The sequence below is a fragment of the Oratosquilla oratoria genome, chromosome 16, assembly GCF_046742065.1.
Source record: "Oratosquilla oratoria isolate Oo_2021 chromosome 16, ASM4674206v1, whole genome shotgun sequence".
Classification (NCBI taxonomy): domain Eukaryota; kingdom Metazoa; phylum Arthropoda; class Malacostraca; order Stomatopoda; family Squillidae; genus Oratosquilla; species Oratosquilla oratoria.
This window is the reverse complement of record NC_134792.1, coordinates 45,211,043-45,227,635: the sequence shown is the minus strand read 5'-3', so window position 1 is coordinate 45,227,635 and position 16,593 is coordinate 45,211,043. Positions and strand designations below refer to the sequence as shown.

At 39.2% G+C, this 16,593-nt stretch overlaps 1 protein-coding gene across 4 annotated transcripts in view; it reads right to left on the bottom strand.

Moving 5' to 3' along the window:
- Positions 1-4,521: 4,521 nt before the first annotated feature.
- The window catches only part of LOC143033948 (uncharacterized), a 35,382-nt gene continuing 23,310 nt past the window's right edge, over positions 4,522-16,593 (bottom strand). For all 4 annotated transcript variants that reach the window (XM_076199639.1, XM_076199640.1, XM_076199643.1 and 1 more), the window contains exons 3-4: positions 4,889-5,079; positions 4,522-4,790 (exon numbers count right to left, since the gene is read on the bottom strand). In XM_076199639.1, the coding sequence (XP_076055754.1) occupies positions 4,931-5,079 (149 nt within the window). In that variant the 3' untranslated portion in view covers positions 4,522-4,790; positions 4,889-4,930. The remainder of the gene's footprint in view (positions 4,791-4,888; positions 5,080-16,593) is intronic.

Here is a 16,593-nt window from a genome sequence, read left to right as displayed (position 1 = left end):
TTGGTCGCTACTCTTTGTATTCTCTCAATCTTGTTTGTGCAGAGACCACACCACATTTCTGATCTAGGGCAGATCATGTACATACATATACCATGGGCTTCCCTCTTACAAGGGAGGTAGCCTAAGTCAAAAGGCATAATTCCACTCCCACCAGTTTCATCCCAACCCACTCCATTTCCATTCACCACTCCTCCCTCCCCCTTTTCTTGGCTCCTCCTGGATGACCAGGTCATCCCTGCCCATTGCATGAGGGGACAGCAGGGGGTGGGGTTTGCCAATTAAATGAAGTGGCCTTGAATATCAGGTACTCTATATTTCTTCTGTATCCTCATCATTTCATCTTAGTAGCACAAGGTAGTGGAGAATATATAGTGTGAGTATAGTGTGATGCATCTATTCTTTCATTGATAAGTGTGAATGTGTAAGGCTCTAATTACATTATCATGAATGCAAAAACTAACACAAAGTTCATGTGCTTCAATTATTTTCTACTATACAAGATGGTGTAGCAACCTGTTTTGACTTACCCTTGTAGTGGCCATCTCATTTCTTGCAAGGTAGCAATTTGGATGTGGGTTGGTAGCTCAATTTGGATAAATGGTTGTATAGGATGTTGCACTGCTGTTTTGGTGATGGTATTCTGTTTTTGTTATTATTATGACTAGATATGTGGACAGTAAGTTAATTTTTAATATCTGGTTTTCTTGATTATCCTCCACATTAGTTCTTTGTTTTCTAATTGATGAGTGACCTACAGGCTGAGCCTGTGTCCTAAAGATCACAAGAAAACTGGTACAATGAATTTATTTAATCTAGGGTTTCTGTGTTTTTCTTGTTTTTAAATGTGTTCAGTTGTTTTTCTACAGCTGTTTATTTTTTTCTTTTTGAGATTTTTTCTTCGTTTTGGTCTTCAATAGGGAAGTAATCTAGTGTGTAGTTTGAGTTTAATTTCTTCTGCAGCCTCTGGGGATGCTACCTTTGCTCGTCTTATAAATTGTGTTTCAGGTATTCTAAATATCTTTGGATGGGTACTTGTTTATATCAAAATAAATAAATCAATCTTTTCCTATTTGTTTTCTGTATTTGGTTCATTTTGCTTTGTTGTAGTTTTTGTACACAATTTATACATCACCTTGTCCTTGATCAGAGTAGTGTGGCAGGAGACAGAGCTCTTTATCCACAAGATACCACAATGGGAGTGGGTGTGCTTTTGGTATATGTACATCTATATACTAAAAAGCCTCTTCACCCTTACAAATGCGGTAACCAGTCAAGGTATGCACCCACCCTCCATTACCAGATTATTTTCCCATTTATCTTAGCTCCTTGTGGATGAAGGGTCATATATGTACTGGTACATATATGGGGGTGTAAAAGGAAATGGCTGGCAGGGCTGATGAAAGAATATTGGGATGATTTGGACACATGGAAAGAATGAGTGAATAAAGATTAGTAAAAGAGGTGTGAAAGGCAGGTATGGATGGAGTGAACTTGAGGGGACATCTGAGGATGAGATGGATGTATGGGGTGAAAGGAGCATTGAGCCAGAAAGGGAGAAGGCAGGAGATAGGGGTGAGTGGAAAAATGGCTGTGTATAGATGATACTGTGATGCAAGGGAAGGAGTGGTTATGTGTAAATGACATTTTGACACAGCCCAAAGGGATTTCTCCCTGTCTTCTCTTTTTCTGCATGAGGGGCTGGAGAGGGAGGGTTGCCATTGAAATGAAGTGGCCTTGCTGTGGATGTATTATGCCTTGCTGCATTGCTTCTGACCCAGAGCAGTGGGCAGGATACAGGGATGACCCATCATCCGTAAGGAGCCAAGATGAATGGGTGATGGATGGGAGTGGATATGTGCCTTTTGACCGACCTTCCTTGTATGGGGGAAAAAAAAAACCATGGTAGATAGATAGACAAACATACATCAAAATGCCCTTTCCCCTTTATAAGGGAAGTGGTCTAGTATATATAGGTACACCAAAGGATCGAGAACTCTCTTTTTTTTTTTTTCCTTCTTTTTTTTTCTCTCTCCATCAACTTTGTAGTTTCTTCTAATTTAGCATATCCAAGTCAAGGATGAATTTCAACAAGCATGTTACTTTGTTAGTATCTTCAGTGTAATTCCTGCAGTGGCTAGAAGCTATCAGTGATTTTGTCACCACCCTCAAGTAGCCATCAGGATTTATTAAGAAAGTATTGGTCTTTGGTGGCAAAGAAAACTCAGGATATGAACTTTTAACTTTTTGAAGTCAATTTGTTGCCCCAGATCACTTGCAGGGGATCCATAGTTCCCATTATCAAAGGAATCCTTTGATAAAGTCCATTTTGATAAGACATAAGCTTTGCATGTATTGGTTTGTTTTACAAGAGGAATTAGGGATTTAAAAGCTCATGTATCATAGTTTCATTTGTTGTCAAAATCCAACTTGTTCATATGAATAGTAATTAAGAAAGCATTATTATGAATGCTGACACAAGACCCCCTCTCATCAACCAAGAACCACCCACCCAGGATCCCTCACAGTGCTGAGGCTGCTTATACTGGAGAAAAAAGAATAGAGCTGACTGTCATCATAATCTGATCTTAAGTTTACAGTGCAAAATAATTATTGGTAGTCTCCTAGGAAGGCTGACCCCATTCCCTGCCAGTGGCTGGACCACACAGCTAAACTAATATTTTGGCTAGAATGAAATGGCAAATACTTTTCTGAGTGGATGAGGAACAACATTCTCTCTAAGCCATGTCCATGTGCACATGCACATGTTTTACAACTAGCGCACATGAAAGAAAAAATGTGTGCACGCAAGGTTTTAAAATTACATTAAAATCCATCCAATAAAGAAGCCCCACCCAAATATCAACTTGTAAATTCTCTAAAAATATGGTAACTTGCCAACTATCAAACCAATAACTGTCTTCCCCCCATCTTCTAACTCTAGTGCTTCCATTGCAAATTAAATGACTTTGCCGCCATGGGTGCGCACATACTTTCCTGAGAAGGCAAAGTTTGCACATAAGCAAATTTCTGCACACACTCACAGTAAAGAATTAGAGGGAACATTGATGAGGAAGGGGGGAGAGGGTCAACATATAATGAAGTGTTAGAGGTCAGCTAGGTCTAGCTGTTGCACCCAGCTATGGAAGTGTCGATTTGCTGCATTGCCATTTACCAGTGGTGTAGCAGCGAACATGGGTGAACTTTTATTTTTGAGGTGTCAAAATGGGAGGGGAAATGAATGGGTGTTGGATAGGTGTATGGTGGGTGTTTGCTTTGACTTGGCTTCTCCTTTAATAAGGGAGAAAAGACCTTTTGGTATCTCTGTATTGATGAAAGTAAAACTGATGTCAATGTAATGACCATCTTCATTGCAAGAGCAATGGGTAAAAGCTTAATTAAATTCAGTAAGAAAGAATAATTGTAGGTTTCTTTTGGCTAAATATACAATGACAAAGAAGGACTCAAAAAGTTTATTCAAATCTCAAAATTGTATTCTTCATTAATATAAAATCTTTCCTATAAAAGAACCAATAAACACGAAAAATAATACAGAACCACATCATCCAAATTTGTACAGATACAAGAGGTTGTGAATACTTCCGAGAATCCTTGTTTTCTTGGTCCAGTCTTTTGCCGAGTGTTGCCAAATGGGTAATGGAGGAAGTTCCTTAGGTATTGGGGACAACTCTTTCTCAAGATACCTCGCCTTACAATCTTTAATTGGCTAACTTTGCTCAACCATCAGGTAGGAAAAGGAAACAAGGGTCTCGTTAGCCAGACTGCTACAAAACTGTTGAATGAGGTTGACAACTGGTAATGAGATGTGAATATGAACTTACAGAACTCCTTTATTTTTATTTTTTGTCCCTAAAGCTGCATTCACTTGTCAGACAAAGGTGTAATGACAAAATCTCCATTGTACAAATGAATATTACTCTACTTTGCACTGTCAAAGTTGTAAAAAGGTTTAATGCATAGACATAGGTTTGGTTTTGGGGATATCAATATTAATTGCACCCTCATCTCAAATTTAAAACCAATATATTTTTTAATTTTTGTTTTTATATATATTTTTGTGCCAATCTGTAATAATCTGTTTTAACTAATTTGAAAAAAATAAAATTACTTCAAATACCTATATTCGTGAAAATAATATGAATGGTACAAACAAGAAGGGTACACACCTATACACACACTTACATATCAACTGCCATGTCAAAAACACTTTGATGGGTGACAGAGGGGCAACTGTTTGAAGGTATTTACAAGATATGTTAGCCTTTGCTTTATTAATTTAACATTTTTCCCCCCTCTGGGGTCCATTCATTTAAAATTAATAATAGCTGTTGATATCCTAAAAGAATTAAAAAAATGTTTGGGTCCAATGACCATCAAACAACCACCACCACTGCTGTAAACCCACTTGGCACACACAAACAAACTTTAGGGTTAGGTTGCAGCAGCAAGTTCCCTGCTTGGCAGGGTCTGTTGACTAACCACTTGGCAGTGCACTGGTAACCCTTAAGGAACCTGCTGATGGCCACAGGAAGAATTAGGAAGAAATATTGTACATTTTAGTGCAAAACATACTTGCATGGCGCTCCAAAGAATGGTTGGTTGGGCCTTTCTAAGGGTTTTGGCAAGGGGAATAAAGGGTTCTTGGCAGACCCTGAGTGACCCTGGATTACCCTGAGTGACCCAGAGACGGGTGAGGGGTACCCGGATGTCGTGCTTGGTGTGTCACCTTGTTCTCACGAACACTCTACAACCTGGTTGGCTTATTGGCAAATCTGCAATCAAGATGAAATAATAAGAGGGTCTGATAACACTTCTCCTTTTTCCAAACAATTTAACATTGAATGTCACCAAAATAAATGTGGATACTTACCTAAGAATAAAATTTGTACCTCAGTTGCCCAAGTGTAGCTCCTTATTCATCCTTGGGTTTTTCTTCATCTCCATCAGCAGCCGCCTCTTCACTGTCCTCCTTCTCTGCCTTCTCTTCCTCTGCAGCAGGGGCTTCCTCAGTCTCCTCCTCCTCTTTTTTCTCTGCCTTCTTTGGGCGCCCTCTTCGTCCACCTGCAAAAAAATTTAAATTAATGATGGTAGCATTAACCACTTTGGTACGATTATGCCTATATAGGCATCATGAGGTGCGAGCAGGTACACGAGGATGCCAGGGTTGGTGTCTCAATCATATACATTTTTTTGTAGTTGTACATGAGTTACCCCTGGATTCTGTGAACTGGTTTCATCATGTTTTCTGTGCTTATTATTACTCAGAGTAAGAGAACGAGTAATACAGCAGTGATTTTATATTTCATAATGCGATTAGTGTGATGCATTTTACATATGGCAGCAGATGCTGCATGCAAGAATTTGACTAGTACTGATGTGGTTAATAAATATAACATTTATACATTTATAGAAAATATGAGTAATGTATATATCAATGGGATTGTTGACTGAGCAATTTAGAGTGTCGCTATTTGGGGCAGAGGTCAAGGAATGGTGGTGGTGTTAGTCCTGCCTGGCAGCAAATGAGTTCATATTAAAGGCATACTACATTAAATTCCATGTTTCACAAAGTCCTCTGTAAGGAGGCACCACCCTAGCCCTCACTGAGAGGGGGAGTTTGTGACATTAAACTATATCACATAAGATAAAACAGGAAAAACAAGTCAACTAAATAATCATATCACAGGATTGGTAAATATTCAGTCAACCCCACAGCATTCATCAGTTTCATTATTCATTGAAAATTAAAATAAATATATGCAGGTGAATATTTCCTTCCATTACCATAGCTGAGATTCCGAGTTCCTTTCAATGTTTTAAATGCAAGTCTTCATTGAAAAAATAGTTTTCCATATATACAATTGTCATGTGAACACCCTCTGCAGCAACACCAAAAAATGAGCTACAGGGTCTGCAATATCCTAGCCACTGATATCAGCTAAGCATAAGCAATACCACCGGAGAAGGTGAAAGTACTTGACATGATACACAAGGCAGCAGTGTATGCTGCAGTCAGGCAGCATTTTCATGTGAATGAGAGCTTTATATTAAGAAAAAATTGTTATAATCAATCCATTGGCCTCGTCTCACTTGCAAAAGATCTGCAGCCTTAGGGATGCTGTTACTTCAAGTGTCTATAAAAATGCAAAATATTTGTCCAATGTAAGAAACAAGTCCTTTGTGAGAAAGGAATTGGCATTGCCTCTGTGGATAGAAGACTGCAGATGAGAAAATGTATTGGTCAATAATATTGTATGAAAAGTCATGTAGAGTTGGACTTCTACTACTCTGATATTACACGTATGCAGAACCTTTGCTTGGGCCCTCCACTGTTGATAGGTGTGCATGAGGTAGTTGGATCAGAGGAATACATGGCAGTTACAGTATATTCTGAACAACTGATGAAGCCAATTTTAAAGGAGTCCAAGTCAGAGTAGGTCATTCTGTCATTTGATCTGTTGCCCCAGATCTCTCTTGCAAGACATCCATGGCTACCCGATAATTGTTGGAACTTATTCATTTGGGGAGGAGGAAGTGCTGATGTTGGAAAGATTGTTTAAAATACTTCAGATGGGCAAGACCTTGGCAGAGAATGCCTCCTCCTGTGACTCCTTCATGATTCAGGCACTATAATTGAAGCATGTTTATGAAACGGCAATGTTGTCTGACAAGACAACACAGTCTATCAAGGCAAAGACAGCAGCTGTGAATCACCATGCTCTTTATGAGAGAAGTTTGTCAATGTGCTATAGTCACAGCCCCAGTCCTCATTAATGAGTTAACATAAACTTTTTCTACCCTATTATTTTGATAAACATGCCAGTAACTGTATTATTCAAGTAAAACTGATGTGTACTGTACACTAAACTACTCCATGTACAAAGTGCATTTTCCTTTACTGCAGAAGCTAAAACCATCCCAAGTGCCCAAACATCAGTGAGATTCAATAAATATTCACCATATAGTATTCAATCTTTATGAACATATCACAGTACAGTTATATATGGTAAGAATATTAAAGTGCTATATAATAAAAATACAGCCCACTTTACTAGATACTTTTCCCAGTTACAGTAGGTACCATCTTGAATGTGTCTTTTCAGCCAAGCCGAGACATATCCAATGACAACTCTAATTATCGGGGAAGAGTAAATTTTCTACTTTGATGGTCAGAATGTACAACAGGGAGACACTTTTTCAAAACTCCAAAGTAAATAAAAAGCATTGCTAACCATTCCTATAACAAAAATTTTTGCTATTAAACTTGAATTTAGGCAACAAAAATGCTATTTTTCAACTCAAGAATCCTCAGAAGTGTGATGTATGAGTAGCCAAACATCACTATTCACATGCCACTGTTAAACTTTGAATCAACTGAGTAGATATTTAATAGATTCAACATTAAACAATGGCGTGTGAAGTGATGTTTGGCTACCCATACGCCACACTTCTGAAGATTTCCAACAACACCTGAAGCTGTTTCTGAAGTGCTGACAATTTATTCAGAGTTCGAAAATACAATTTTTGTTGCATAAATTCAAGTTTGATAGCAATATTTCATGGAAATTGTTGGTAATACTATTTTACTCTGCTTGGAGTTTTGAAAAAGTGTCTCCTGTTATGCATTCTGACCTTTAAAATTCTTCAACAACTGCACCTCTATCTGGAGATACAGCTTATAGGGTGCTAACATTTAATCTGGACTAGGTGCCGTATATCAGTCCACATTTTCTTCTTACTAGCAGGTGATGCAAACTGACCCATAATAATACAACATCTGGGAAAACCTGCGGACTATTGCTGGTGACTGGGGGGGATGCAAGTTTTCAGTTGGCAAACCTCATGGCAGCAGTTATTAATAGTCTGAGGCTTGTGACCATGAACATCAGGCTGAACCAAAAGTCACTCAGACAAACATGTCTGAATTGTGGGTGTGCTGTAGAAAACAAAATTGACGTGTTTCACGTCTTCTGTACATTACAATTATTCACACATTTGCAGAGATTAGGTGACAAAATCCCATGTAAATAGTGAATTCCAGATACTGTGAAAATACCACCCATGCATTGTTTTTATTGTTTACATTATACAGAAATTCTATCCAAGCCATCATGATTATCATTAGTGATATCCATACACGGCTACGGGACCCGTCCAAAGTGACACTTCTGTGGCAGTATTTTTGAAACTGCAGTACACTGGAAAGGAGCATGTTACTCTCTACTTATCATTTATATACCCACATACCAATAAGCTTCTGCCCACATATGGGAGGTAGTTATCATACTGAGATTAAAATTCAAGCACGGTTCCAGTTTGGGCTTATCAGTTTCTGATTTATGTCAAGAATTTGCACATTTTTATGAAAAACTGTTTTTCATTATTTAGACATGTGGATTAAAGGTGTAAAGGGGGTTGTATTCTACTTTTAACACGCACACTGTCCACTGTATATGAAGATTGTGTGTGGCAAATGTTAGACCAAATGTTTTGGTGTTTGTCATACAATGATTATTTAGTAATTGGACTATGTTTCTGTATCCTAGGACCTGGGTTTATGATGGATGGATGGGTTTCACAGCATGAAACTCTATACCAGTTATGTGCTATTCTATAGGGAAGATATTAGTATTTGAGTACAAATGGCTCTTTGGAGTTGTTTTGGTGCAGCATGCTATTGTTCTTAGGCTTTTTGAATTGTAGAGAACTAAGCCATGGATGCATAATTTATTTATTGTGTATGTTATGTCAAACTTGCACCTCCCACATAAGGAGGAAGAGCCCTTGGTATATAGATAGATAGTATGCTATGTTGTCAGAATCTTGAGTTAGTTACTGTTCTGAGCATGTCAATATTATTATTATTATTTTTTTTTCCCTGATAGTTTCTGGGGAAGGTCATGTCTATCAAATGAGACCCAGTATTTTAGGTTTTATATTTAGTCGCAGGGTCTTACCCCTGCATAACACAACATATGCTTCTTGGATTTGTGGTTGTCCAGAGTGAGTAATGTTACTGTGGATTTGGGTAGGGTGGTGTTTGACATCATGGTTAGGTCTGTCATCTTTCCAATTCTTTCAGGTACATTTTTTTCTGGCAGCAATCTTATGGTGTTGCACTTGTTTGATCACCTACATATGAAAATGCTCTTATGTTGTACTCTAGGTTTGAGTAAGCATATTTGTAATAAGGTGGAAAAATCTAGGTCATAATGCAAATTGTGTGACAACAATGTCTAACTTTTGACAGCTATTGATTATCACTCTTTTCATTCTTTACTAGCCAGGAATTTTCATAGCAATTTCTTTTTATTGTTGTACCAAGTCTGTGCCCCATACAACACTGTATGGGGCAGAAACTTGGAATGTATGAGAGGCAGAATGGAGAAATTTAAATGTTGAGATGAAGTGCCTCATAAGTATGGTAGGGTTACAAGGTTGGATTGAGTGAGAAACTAGGTGAGGAGGAGAGTGGATGGACAGGGAGCTGGCAGATTATTGAGATGATTTGAGCACATGGAAAAAAAATTGTTAAGAAATTAGCAAAAAGAGTGTTGAAAGTAGAGGTGGATGGTGAACTTGAGGGTTCAACCCAGGATGAAATGGTTGAATAGGGGTGAAAGGGGCTTTGAGCAAGAGGGAAAATGTCTCTTGAGCAAGGAAGGGATTGGGATGGGTGGAGAAGGGTTGTGTATGGATGGTATTTTGATGCAGGCTAAAGGTTTCTCTCTATTTTTTCTATTTTATGCACAAGGGGATGAGGAGGCACGGTTGCTGTGTAAATGAAACTGCCTTGCTGTGGGTATACTATATTTTGCTGCATTGCTTCTGACCTGGATAATGGGCTGGAGACAAGGATACCCTTCATCCATGAGGAGCCAAGATGAGAGGGAGGAAAGGTGGTGGATGGTAGTGGGTGCATTTCTTGACTGGCTCTTCCTTATAAGGTGAAAGAAACCCTTGGCATATAGATAGACCTGTTTCTGTGATTGAACTGACTATGGTATGTTAAGAGGAAAAATCAAGTACTACAACTTAGCAATCCTCCCTCCTATCTCAAAGGGGTAGAAAACTTTCATGATTTTTATTCCTGAAATACCATGGTCAGCTTGAAAAAACCACATTGAGAAAGAGCTACCAGCGTCTTGAGAATGTTAGAAGGATAGAAGACAAAGGAATGGCAAGGTGGAAAGGTGAACTGAGAGAACAGTTGGAGTTTTTATTCTCATTTTTTATTGACAGGGTACTCTTGGAGGAAGTCCTGGTATGGACAAAATATTTAGAGAATAAAAACTCCACCTGTTTTCTGTTGTTATTCCCCAGTCTGATTGGCCGAGCAATCCTGTCTCCCAGAGAAATGCCATGGATGGAACAGGGTTTTCCAACAAATCCTTTATAAAGTATATGTTGTGTTGTTGGTGCATATAATTGTGTACAATGCAGTCTTCCATATGTGTTGTATGGAATGGGATATGGTGTTATATCCTGGACATTATATGTGATATGGTCATCCAGCCTCCTCTGGAACTCAGAAGGGCTGAATGGTGGCCCTACCACAGCCTGACCAAGATGACTGTCCTCTTAGAGGAGAGGGGATTCAGAGGGTTGGATATCAGGGTTTAGGCATGTGGTAACGTGTTGTCTTTCAGTTTGTTGATGGAGTAATGAGTGATATGATTATATATATGCTTCTGGTGGTTGTGGAGGAAGAGAGGAGGGTATTTGTGCATTATTTAGGTATTTAGGTGTTGTTTTGATGTTTCTTGGCATGTGTGGGTGTTCTGCCATATAGTGTAGTGGATGCACTGTGTTTGTGAAGACTGCAGCAAGTGTTTTGTGCCTCCATGACTTTGAGGACTTTCTTTTCATGGTGTAGATGGTCTGTAGGGTATTGTATTTGTGCAGCCTGTAATTGTCTTTAGGGTTTTATTCTATATAGTCTGTAGGATGTTATGGTGTGTCTTAGTGAGGTTAGGGGCCCATGTTTATATACTGTTTGTATACTGTAGTGATAATTTCTTTGTTTTGTCTGAATGTTGTAATTGCAAATAATCTAGGTGTGCATTTTTTCTTTTATGTTTGTGAAGTGTTGTTTGAATGACATGGATGTATGTTATGTCAAGAATCTTTTGTGTGTGATTCACCATGGTCTTGGATCACATGCTGGACTCATGATTGACAGCTACTTCCCTCCTGGAAGAGAGCTTGGAAGTCGTACATGACCAATCTATGGGTAATGTTGTGACCTTACACACACACACACCCAACTTCCCGCCTACAAGAACTAGAGTAACCACCAACAGCACAGCAATACTGAAATTTCAGCTCTGGGCGGGATTCGAACCCAGACTGCCATAGTGGCAGCCAGGAACTCTACCACTGCGCCACGAGTCGTGTGTGGTACAGGGGTGTTGTTGATAGAGGCATGGTATGCGAGTCTGTAGTGAACCAGGTGTTGAGTGTGTCAGAGTATGGATGTAGTAGTTCTGCATTTCTGTTTCAGTGTGTGCATGTAATTGTTATGTCATCTGTAAGAAGACATTTCTATTTCTGGGATGAGGAGTGTGGGTATATTGTGCATGTATTGATTAAAGAGTGTGGAGGTTAGGATGGAGCACTGAGGTACTCCATTCCTAAAGTTTCTGGTGTGCAATGATTGGCCAATATGACACATAAGCATTTCTACCTACCAAATAATTGGCCAGCCATCTTTTGATATTATTGTGCATGTGTTTTGTATATTTTGTTTGAGATTATGTCAGAGGATGGCATCAAAAGCTTTCTTAATGTTTGATTTTTAAGAAATGTTCTGTGTGGGGGCTTTTTTGAATTGATGCTATCAAAAACTGTGTAAGGTCTTATCAGAAGTGTGGAACATAGTGGTCTAAAACTGTTTTGTGATTTGGGAAGGGGGATATGTGGTGTGACAAGTTATAGTATGAGGTTTTATATGACTTTGGAGGGAGTGCAGATTGTGATTGGGCAGTATGATGCAGAAACTGTTAGATTTTAGTTAGGTTTTGAGATTGATGATTTTACCATGCTTTCAGATGTTTATGATGTGAATAGTATAGTTTGCAATGTTGATGAGTGCACATATCCTGTGGTTTGAATAGTTCCAGTTTGCAATGTTGTTGTTGTTGTTGTCGTTCCCTAGACTGTCTGTCCGAGCAGTCCCGTCTCCCCAAGGAATGCTACAGCCGAAACTGGGTTTTCCCACAAATCCTTTATAGTGTATGTTGTGTTGTTTGCTTGCATGATTGTGTATAATGCAGTCTTCCATTATGTGTTGTATGGTATGGGGTGAAGTGTTACATCCTGGGCAGCTGTTCACAATGCGATCCAGCCTCTTCTGGTAGCTTAGAAGTGCAATGTTGGTGAGTGTATCTATTCTGTGTGGTCCTAGGTGTTTTATGTGGATGTTACTTATACTAGTATCTGGGGCAAGTACCACTGTTTTGTTAACCTCACTACCCAGCCATTTAACCGTCAAAAACTTTACTATTCCTACCATAGCTACCATACTCAGTCTGGGGTATTGACTGCATGTTATTGTGGAGTTAAAAGCTGCTCAGTAGCATGCAGCTGATACTTTAGGGTATATATGGGGTGCCCCTATGGACCACAGCCACACATAATTTTGTTTGTGATAGAGGAAATCTCTATTCAGAGAAATTATGCTACTTTATTATATTGTGACTATCCCTCTGTTATTCTGTCCCCCCACTCTTAATACTGTCCTGTACCACTTATCTGAATAATAGGTAAAAGATAGGCAGTATGTTTGTGAGAAGATGATGGATGTGTTGGCATCAAATGAAACTAAGTTGAAAGGGTGGGGTAAGTTTGAGTTTGGGAGTAATTGGGAAGAGGTCAGGAGTGAAGAGAGAATGATGGAGGAGGGGTGGCTATACTAGTAAGTAAAAGGATAGGTAAATATGTGGTGGAGTGAAAGGAGGTTTAAGGTTAATGTGGATGAAGGTGAAACTGGAAAGGGATATGTGGGTCTTTGTAAGTACATATGGGCCTGGTAGTGAGAAGTGTGTTGAGGAAAAGGAGGCTTTTTGGATATATTTAAATGAGTGCATACAGGGTTTAGGGGAGAAATGTCAATGTAATGGTATTGGGAGAACTCAATGCTAGGGTAGGAGACAAACCAATAGAGTGGTTGGGAAGTGTGGAGTTCCAGAAAAAAATCATAGTGGAGAGATGAAGGTGGAGATGTGTCTAGACACAGAGTTGATGATAGCAAACAGTGTTTAGGAAGAAAGTCAAGCACAAGTACACATGGGAGAGGGTAGTGGATAGAAAGGTGGTTGATAGGGCTTCATTGGACTGTATAATGGTAACTAGAAGAGTAGGAAGAGTTTTGGATGTACATGTTCTAAGGGGAGAGTGGGGGAATATCAGATTATTTTTTGGTGGAAGGTAAGTTGAGAGGGGAGGATAGTTAGAGAAAGAGGAAAAGGACAGAAGGTAGCGAAGTGCTTAGATTAAATTGCTTTAATGAGAAGGAAAAGGATTACAACAAGAAGCTGAGAGAAGAGTGGGAGGGAGTGAAGGATAGAGTAGAACTAAGAGTGGAGGAATGGGGATGTTTCAAAGATGGAGTCACAAAGTGTAAAAAGATGGTTTGTGGAACAAGGAGGATGTGAGGAAATATAAAAAAGAGTAGCAAGTAGTGGGATGATGAAGCAAAGAAGGTTGTAGAAAAGAAGAAACAAGCATTCACAGATTGGTTACAAAATAGGATGAATCCTATGAGAGGTACAAAGAAAAAAGAAGTAAATCATAAGTTAAAGGAGGCAAAGAGAGCAGCTGTGAATTAGGTTAAGAGTATGACAGATTTTGAAAGTAATAAAAAGATATTTTGGAGGGAAATTAAGAGAGGAAGGGGAGGCAAATCAAGTAGAGAAGAAAAGGTAAAAGGTGCAGATGAAGAGATGATAATGGAAGAGACGGCAGTAAGAGGAAGATAAGCCGAGTATTTTAGGAGTTGCTAAATGTAAAGGAGGATAGGGAAGGAAAGGTAGTTCAAGTGGGAAGAGCAGAGAAAATGACAGTAATAAGGAAAATGGAGAAATAAGGTAAAAGTAGTTATTAAAATGATGAGAGCAGGTAAGGCACCTGGGGAGGTACAAGGATGGTAGACTGCCTGGTAAGGTGGATTTAATGTTTGTCTAAAAAGGGTAGAGTGCCTGACTGGAGGAGTGCCTATATAGTTACACTTTACAAGGGAAAAGGGGACAAGTGTGAATGTACTAGTTTCAGAGGGATCAGTTTGATGAGTGTAGTTGGAAAAGCTTACGAGAGGGTTGTGATTGAGAGGATTAGGAGAGGAACAGAGGGAGTAATTACTGAAGAACAGTGTGGGTTTAGGACAGGTAGTGGTAGCATGGATCAGATTTTGGTAGTAAGGCAGATATGTAAAAAAGCTTTAGGAAAAGGTAAGCATATTTTTTTGGGGCCTTTATGAATTTTGGAAAAGGCTTATGACAGGAAGGCACTGTGGGAGGTACTGCAGATATATGGGATAGGAAGAAAACTGTCAAGTACAGTCAAGAGTTTTTTTTTTTTTTTTTTTATAATAGTAGTGCCTGTGTTAGAATTAGAAATGGAGCAAGTAGTTTGAGGTAAAGGTGGGACTTCACCAGGGATGTGTTATGTCACCTTGGCTGTTCAATTTATACATGGATGGGGTGGTGCAAGAGGGAAATACAAGGGTAATGGAAAGGAGAAAGGAGCTGGTTAAAGAAAATGGAGAAAAGTGGGAGACAAGCCAGTTGTTGTTTGCTGATGACACTGCACTTGTGGCAGGATCAAAGGAGGGATTATGGAAGTTGGTGACAGAATTTGGGAAGGTGTGTGAAAGAAGTTGAAGATAAATGTGGGTAGAAGTAATGTGATAAGATGTACAAGGGCAGATGGCAGCAAACTGGAAGTATTAAGGGGAGAGACTGGAGGAAGTGGATAGCTCTAGATACTTGGGTGCAAATGTGGCAGGAAAGGGAAGAGTGTAGGTGGAGGTAGAATGTAGATTGAGAGAAGTAAATGCCTTGGGGGATTAAAAAGTGAAATGAGTACATTTGGGAATGGATGCTAAGAGTACGGTAGATTGTATAAAGGGGTGATTGTGCAGAGAGCACTGTACGAGGCTGAAACATGGAACATTAGAGAGGAAGAGTTTAAACATGTTTGAGATGAAACTTTTACTTTAAAGAGGAAAAAAAAAAAAAAAAGTGTCTATATACCTCTAGTCTTTTATATTCAGGATGTGAATTGTGTGTGCTCTTTTACAAATCATAAGTATGTATTCTGGAATGTAAGAATGCTACGAGTACTAGTATTGCCCATGGTCACTGATGTTTCAGGCAGTAGTAATCTAGACCTTCAGTGGAGGGGAGTGGAATATGTAGGGGATGAAATGGGTAGGAGTGGTTTCTATGCCTTTTTCTTTTTGGCTACCCCCCTATGTAATGGGGAAAAAGCCTTTTGTGTATGTATGTATGTATGAGATGAAATGCCTGAGAAGTATGGTAGGGGTTACTAGGCTGGATAGAGAAACAGGGATGTGAAGAGAGCAGGGGTAGAAAAGTTAGGAGATAGGGTGGATGAGTGTTGGGATGGTTTGGAGACATGAAAAGAAAGAGTGAAGAAAGATTAGTAAAAGAGGTGTGGAAGGCAGAGGTGGATGGAGTGAACATGAGAGAGCAACCAAGGATGAGATAGATGGATGGCTGGGGTAAAAGGGGCATTGGGAAAAAGGGATGTCTGTTGAAGAAAGGAAAACAAAAGATAGGGGTGAATGTGTACAGATGATGTTGTTATGCATGGAAGGGAGTATGTGTGAATATTTTGACACAGCTTAAAGGGATTTCTCTCGGTCTTCTCTTTTTCTGCATAAGAGGATGGAGAGGGAAGGTCAATGATTAAATGAAGCAGCCTTGCTGTGGATGTGCCGTGTCTTGCTGCATTGCTTCTGACCCAGGGCAGTATGTGAGGTGCAGGGATGACCTGTCCTCCTGGAGCCAAGAAAAGAGAGAGGGGTGGTGAATGGAGGTGAAGTATGTGGAGATGAAATGGGAGTGAATTTTATTTTCATTTTGGCAACCTCCCTTGTAATGGGGGAAAAGCTGTTGGTATATGTATATACCATAACTGTTCTATGTATTGTCACCTATTTGTTGTAGGGGTTACTGAGCAGTATACTGATGGAATGGTCCCTTTTAGGTGTAGTGGGATGTGATTTGATTCTTTTCAGGATAATCCTTTTCCATGAGTTTAGATATGGTGAAGAGTAGCCAAATGGGTCTATATATATTAGCTCTAGTATTTTATTATGTTCAGGATGTAAATTGTGTGTGCTCTTTTACAAATCATATGTATTCTGGAATGTAGGACTGCTGCGAGTACTAGCATTGCCCATGGTCACTGATGTCTCAGGCAGTAGTAATCTAGACCTTGTGTAAGATTTCGATATTTAGAACATCTTTCTCAATATCTTTGTTGCTCAAGAGAGGGTTGGTTTTTATGTATAATTTAATATTTTGTAGGCACTTTGTTATTCAAATTTGA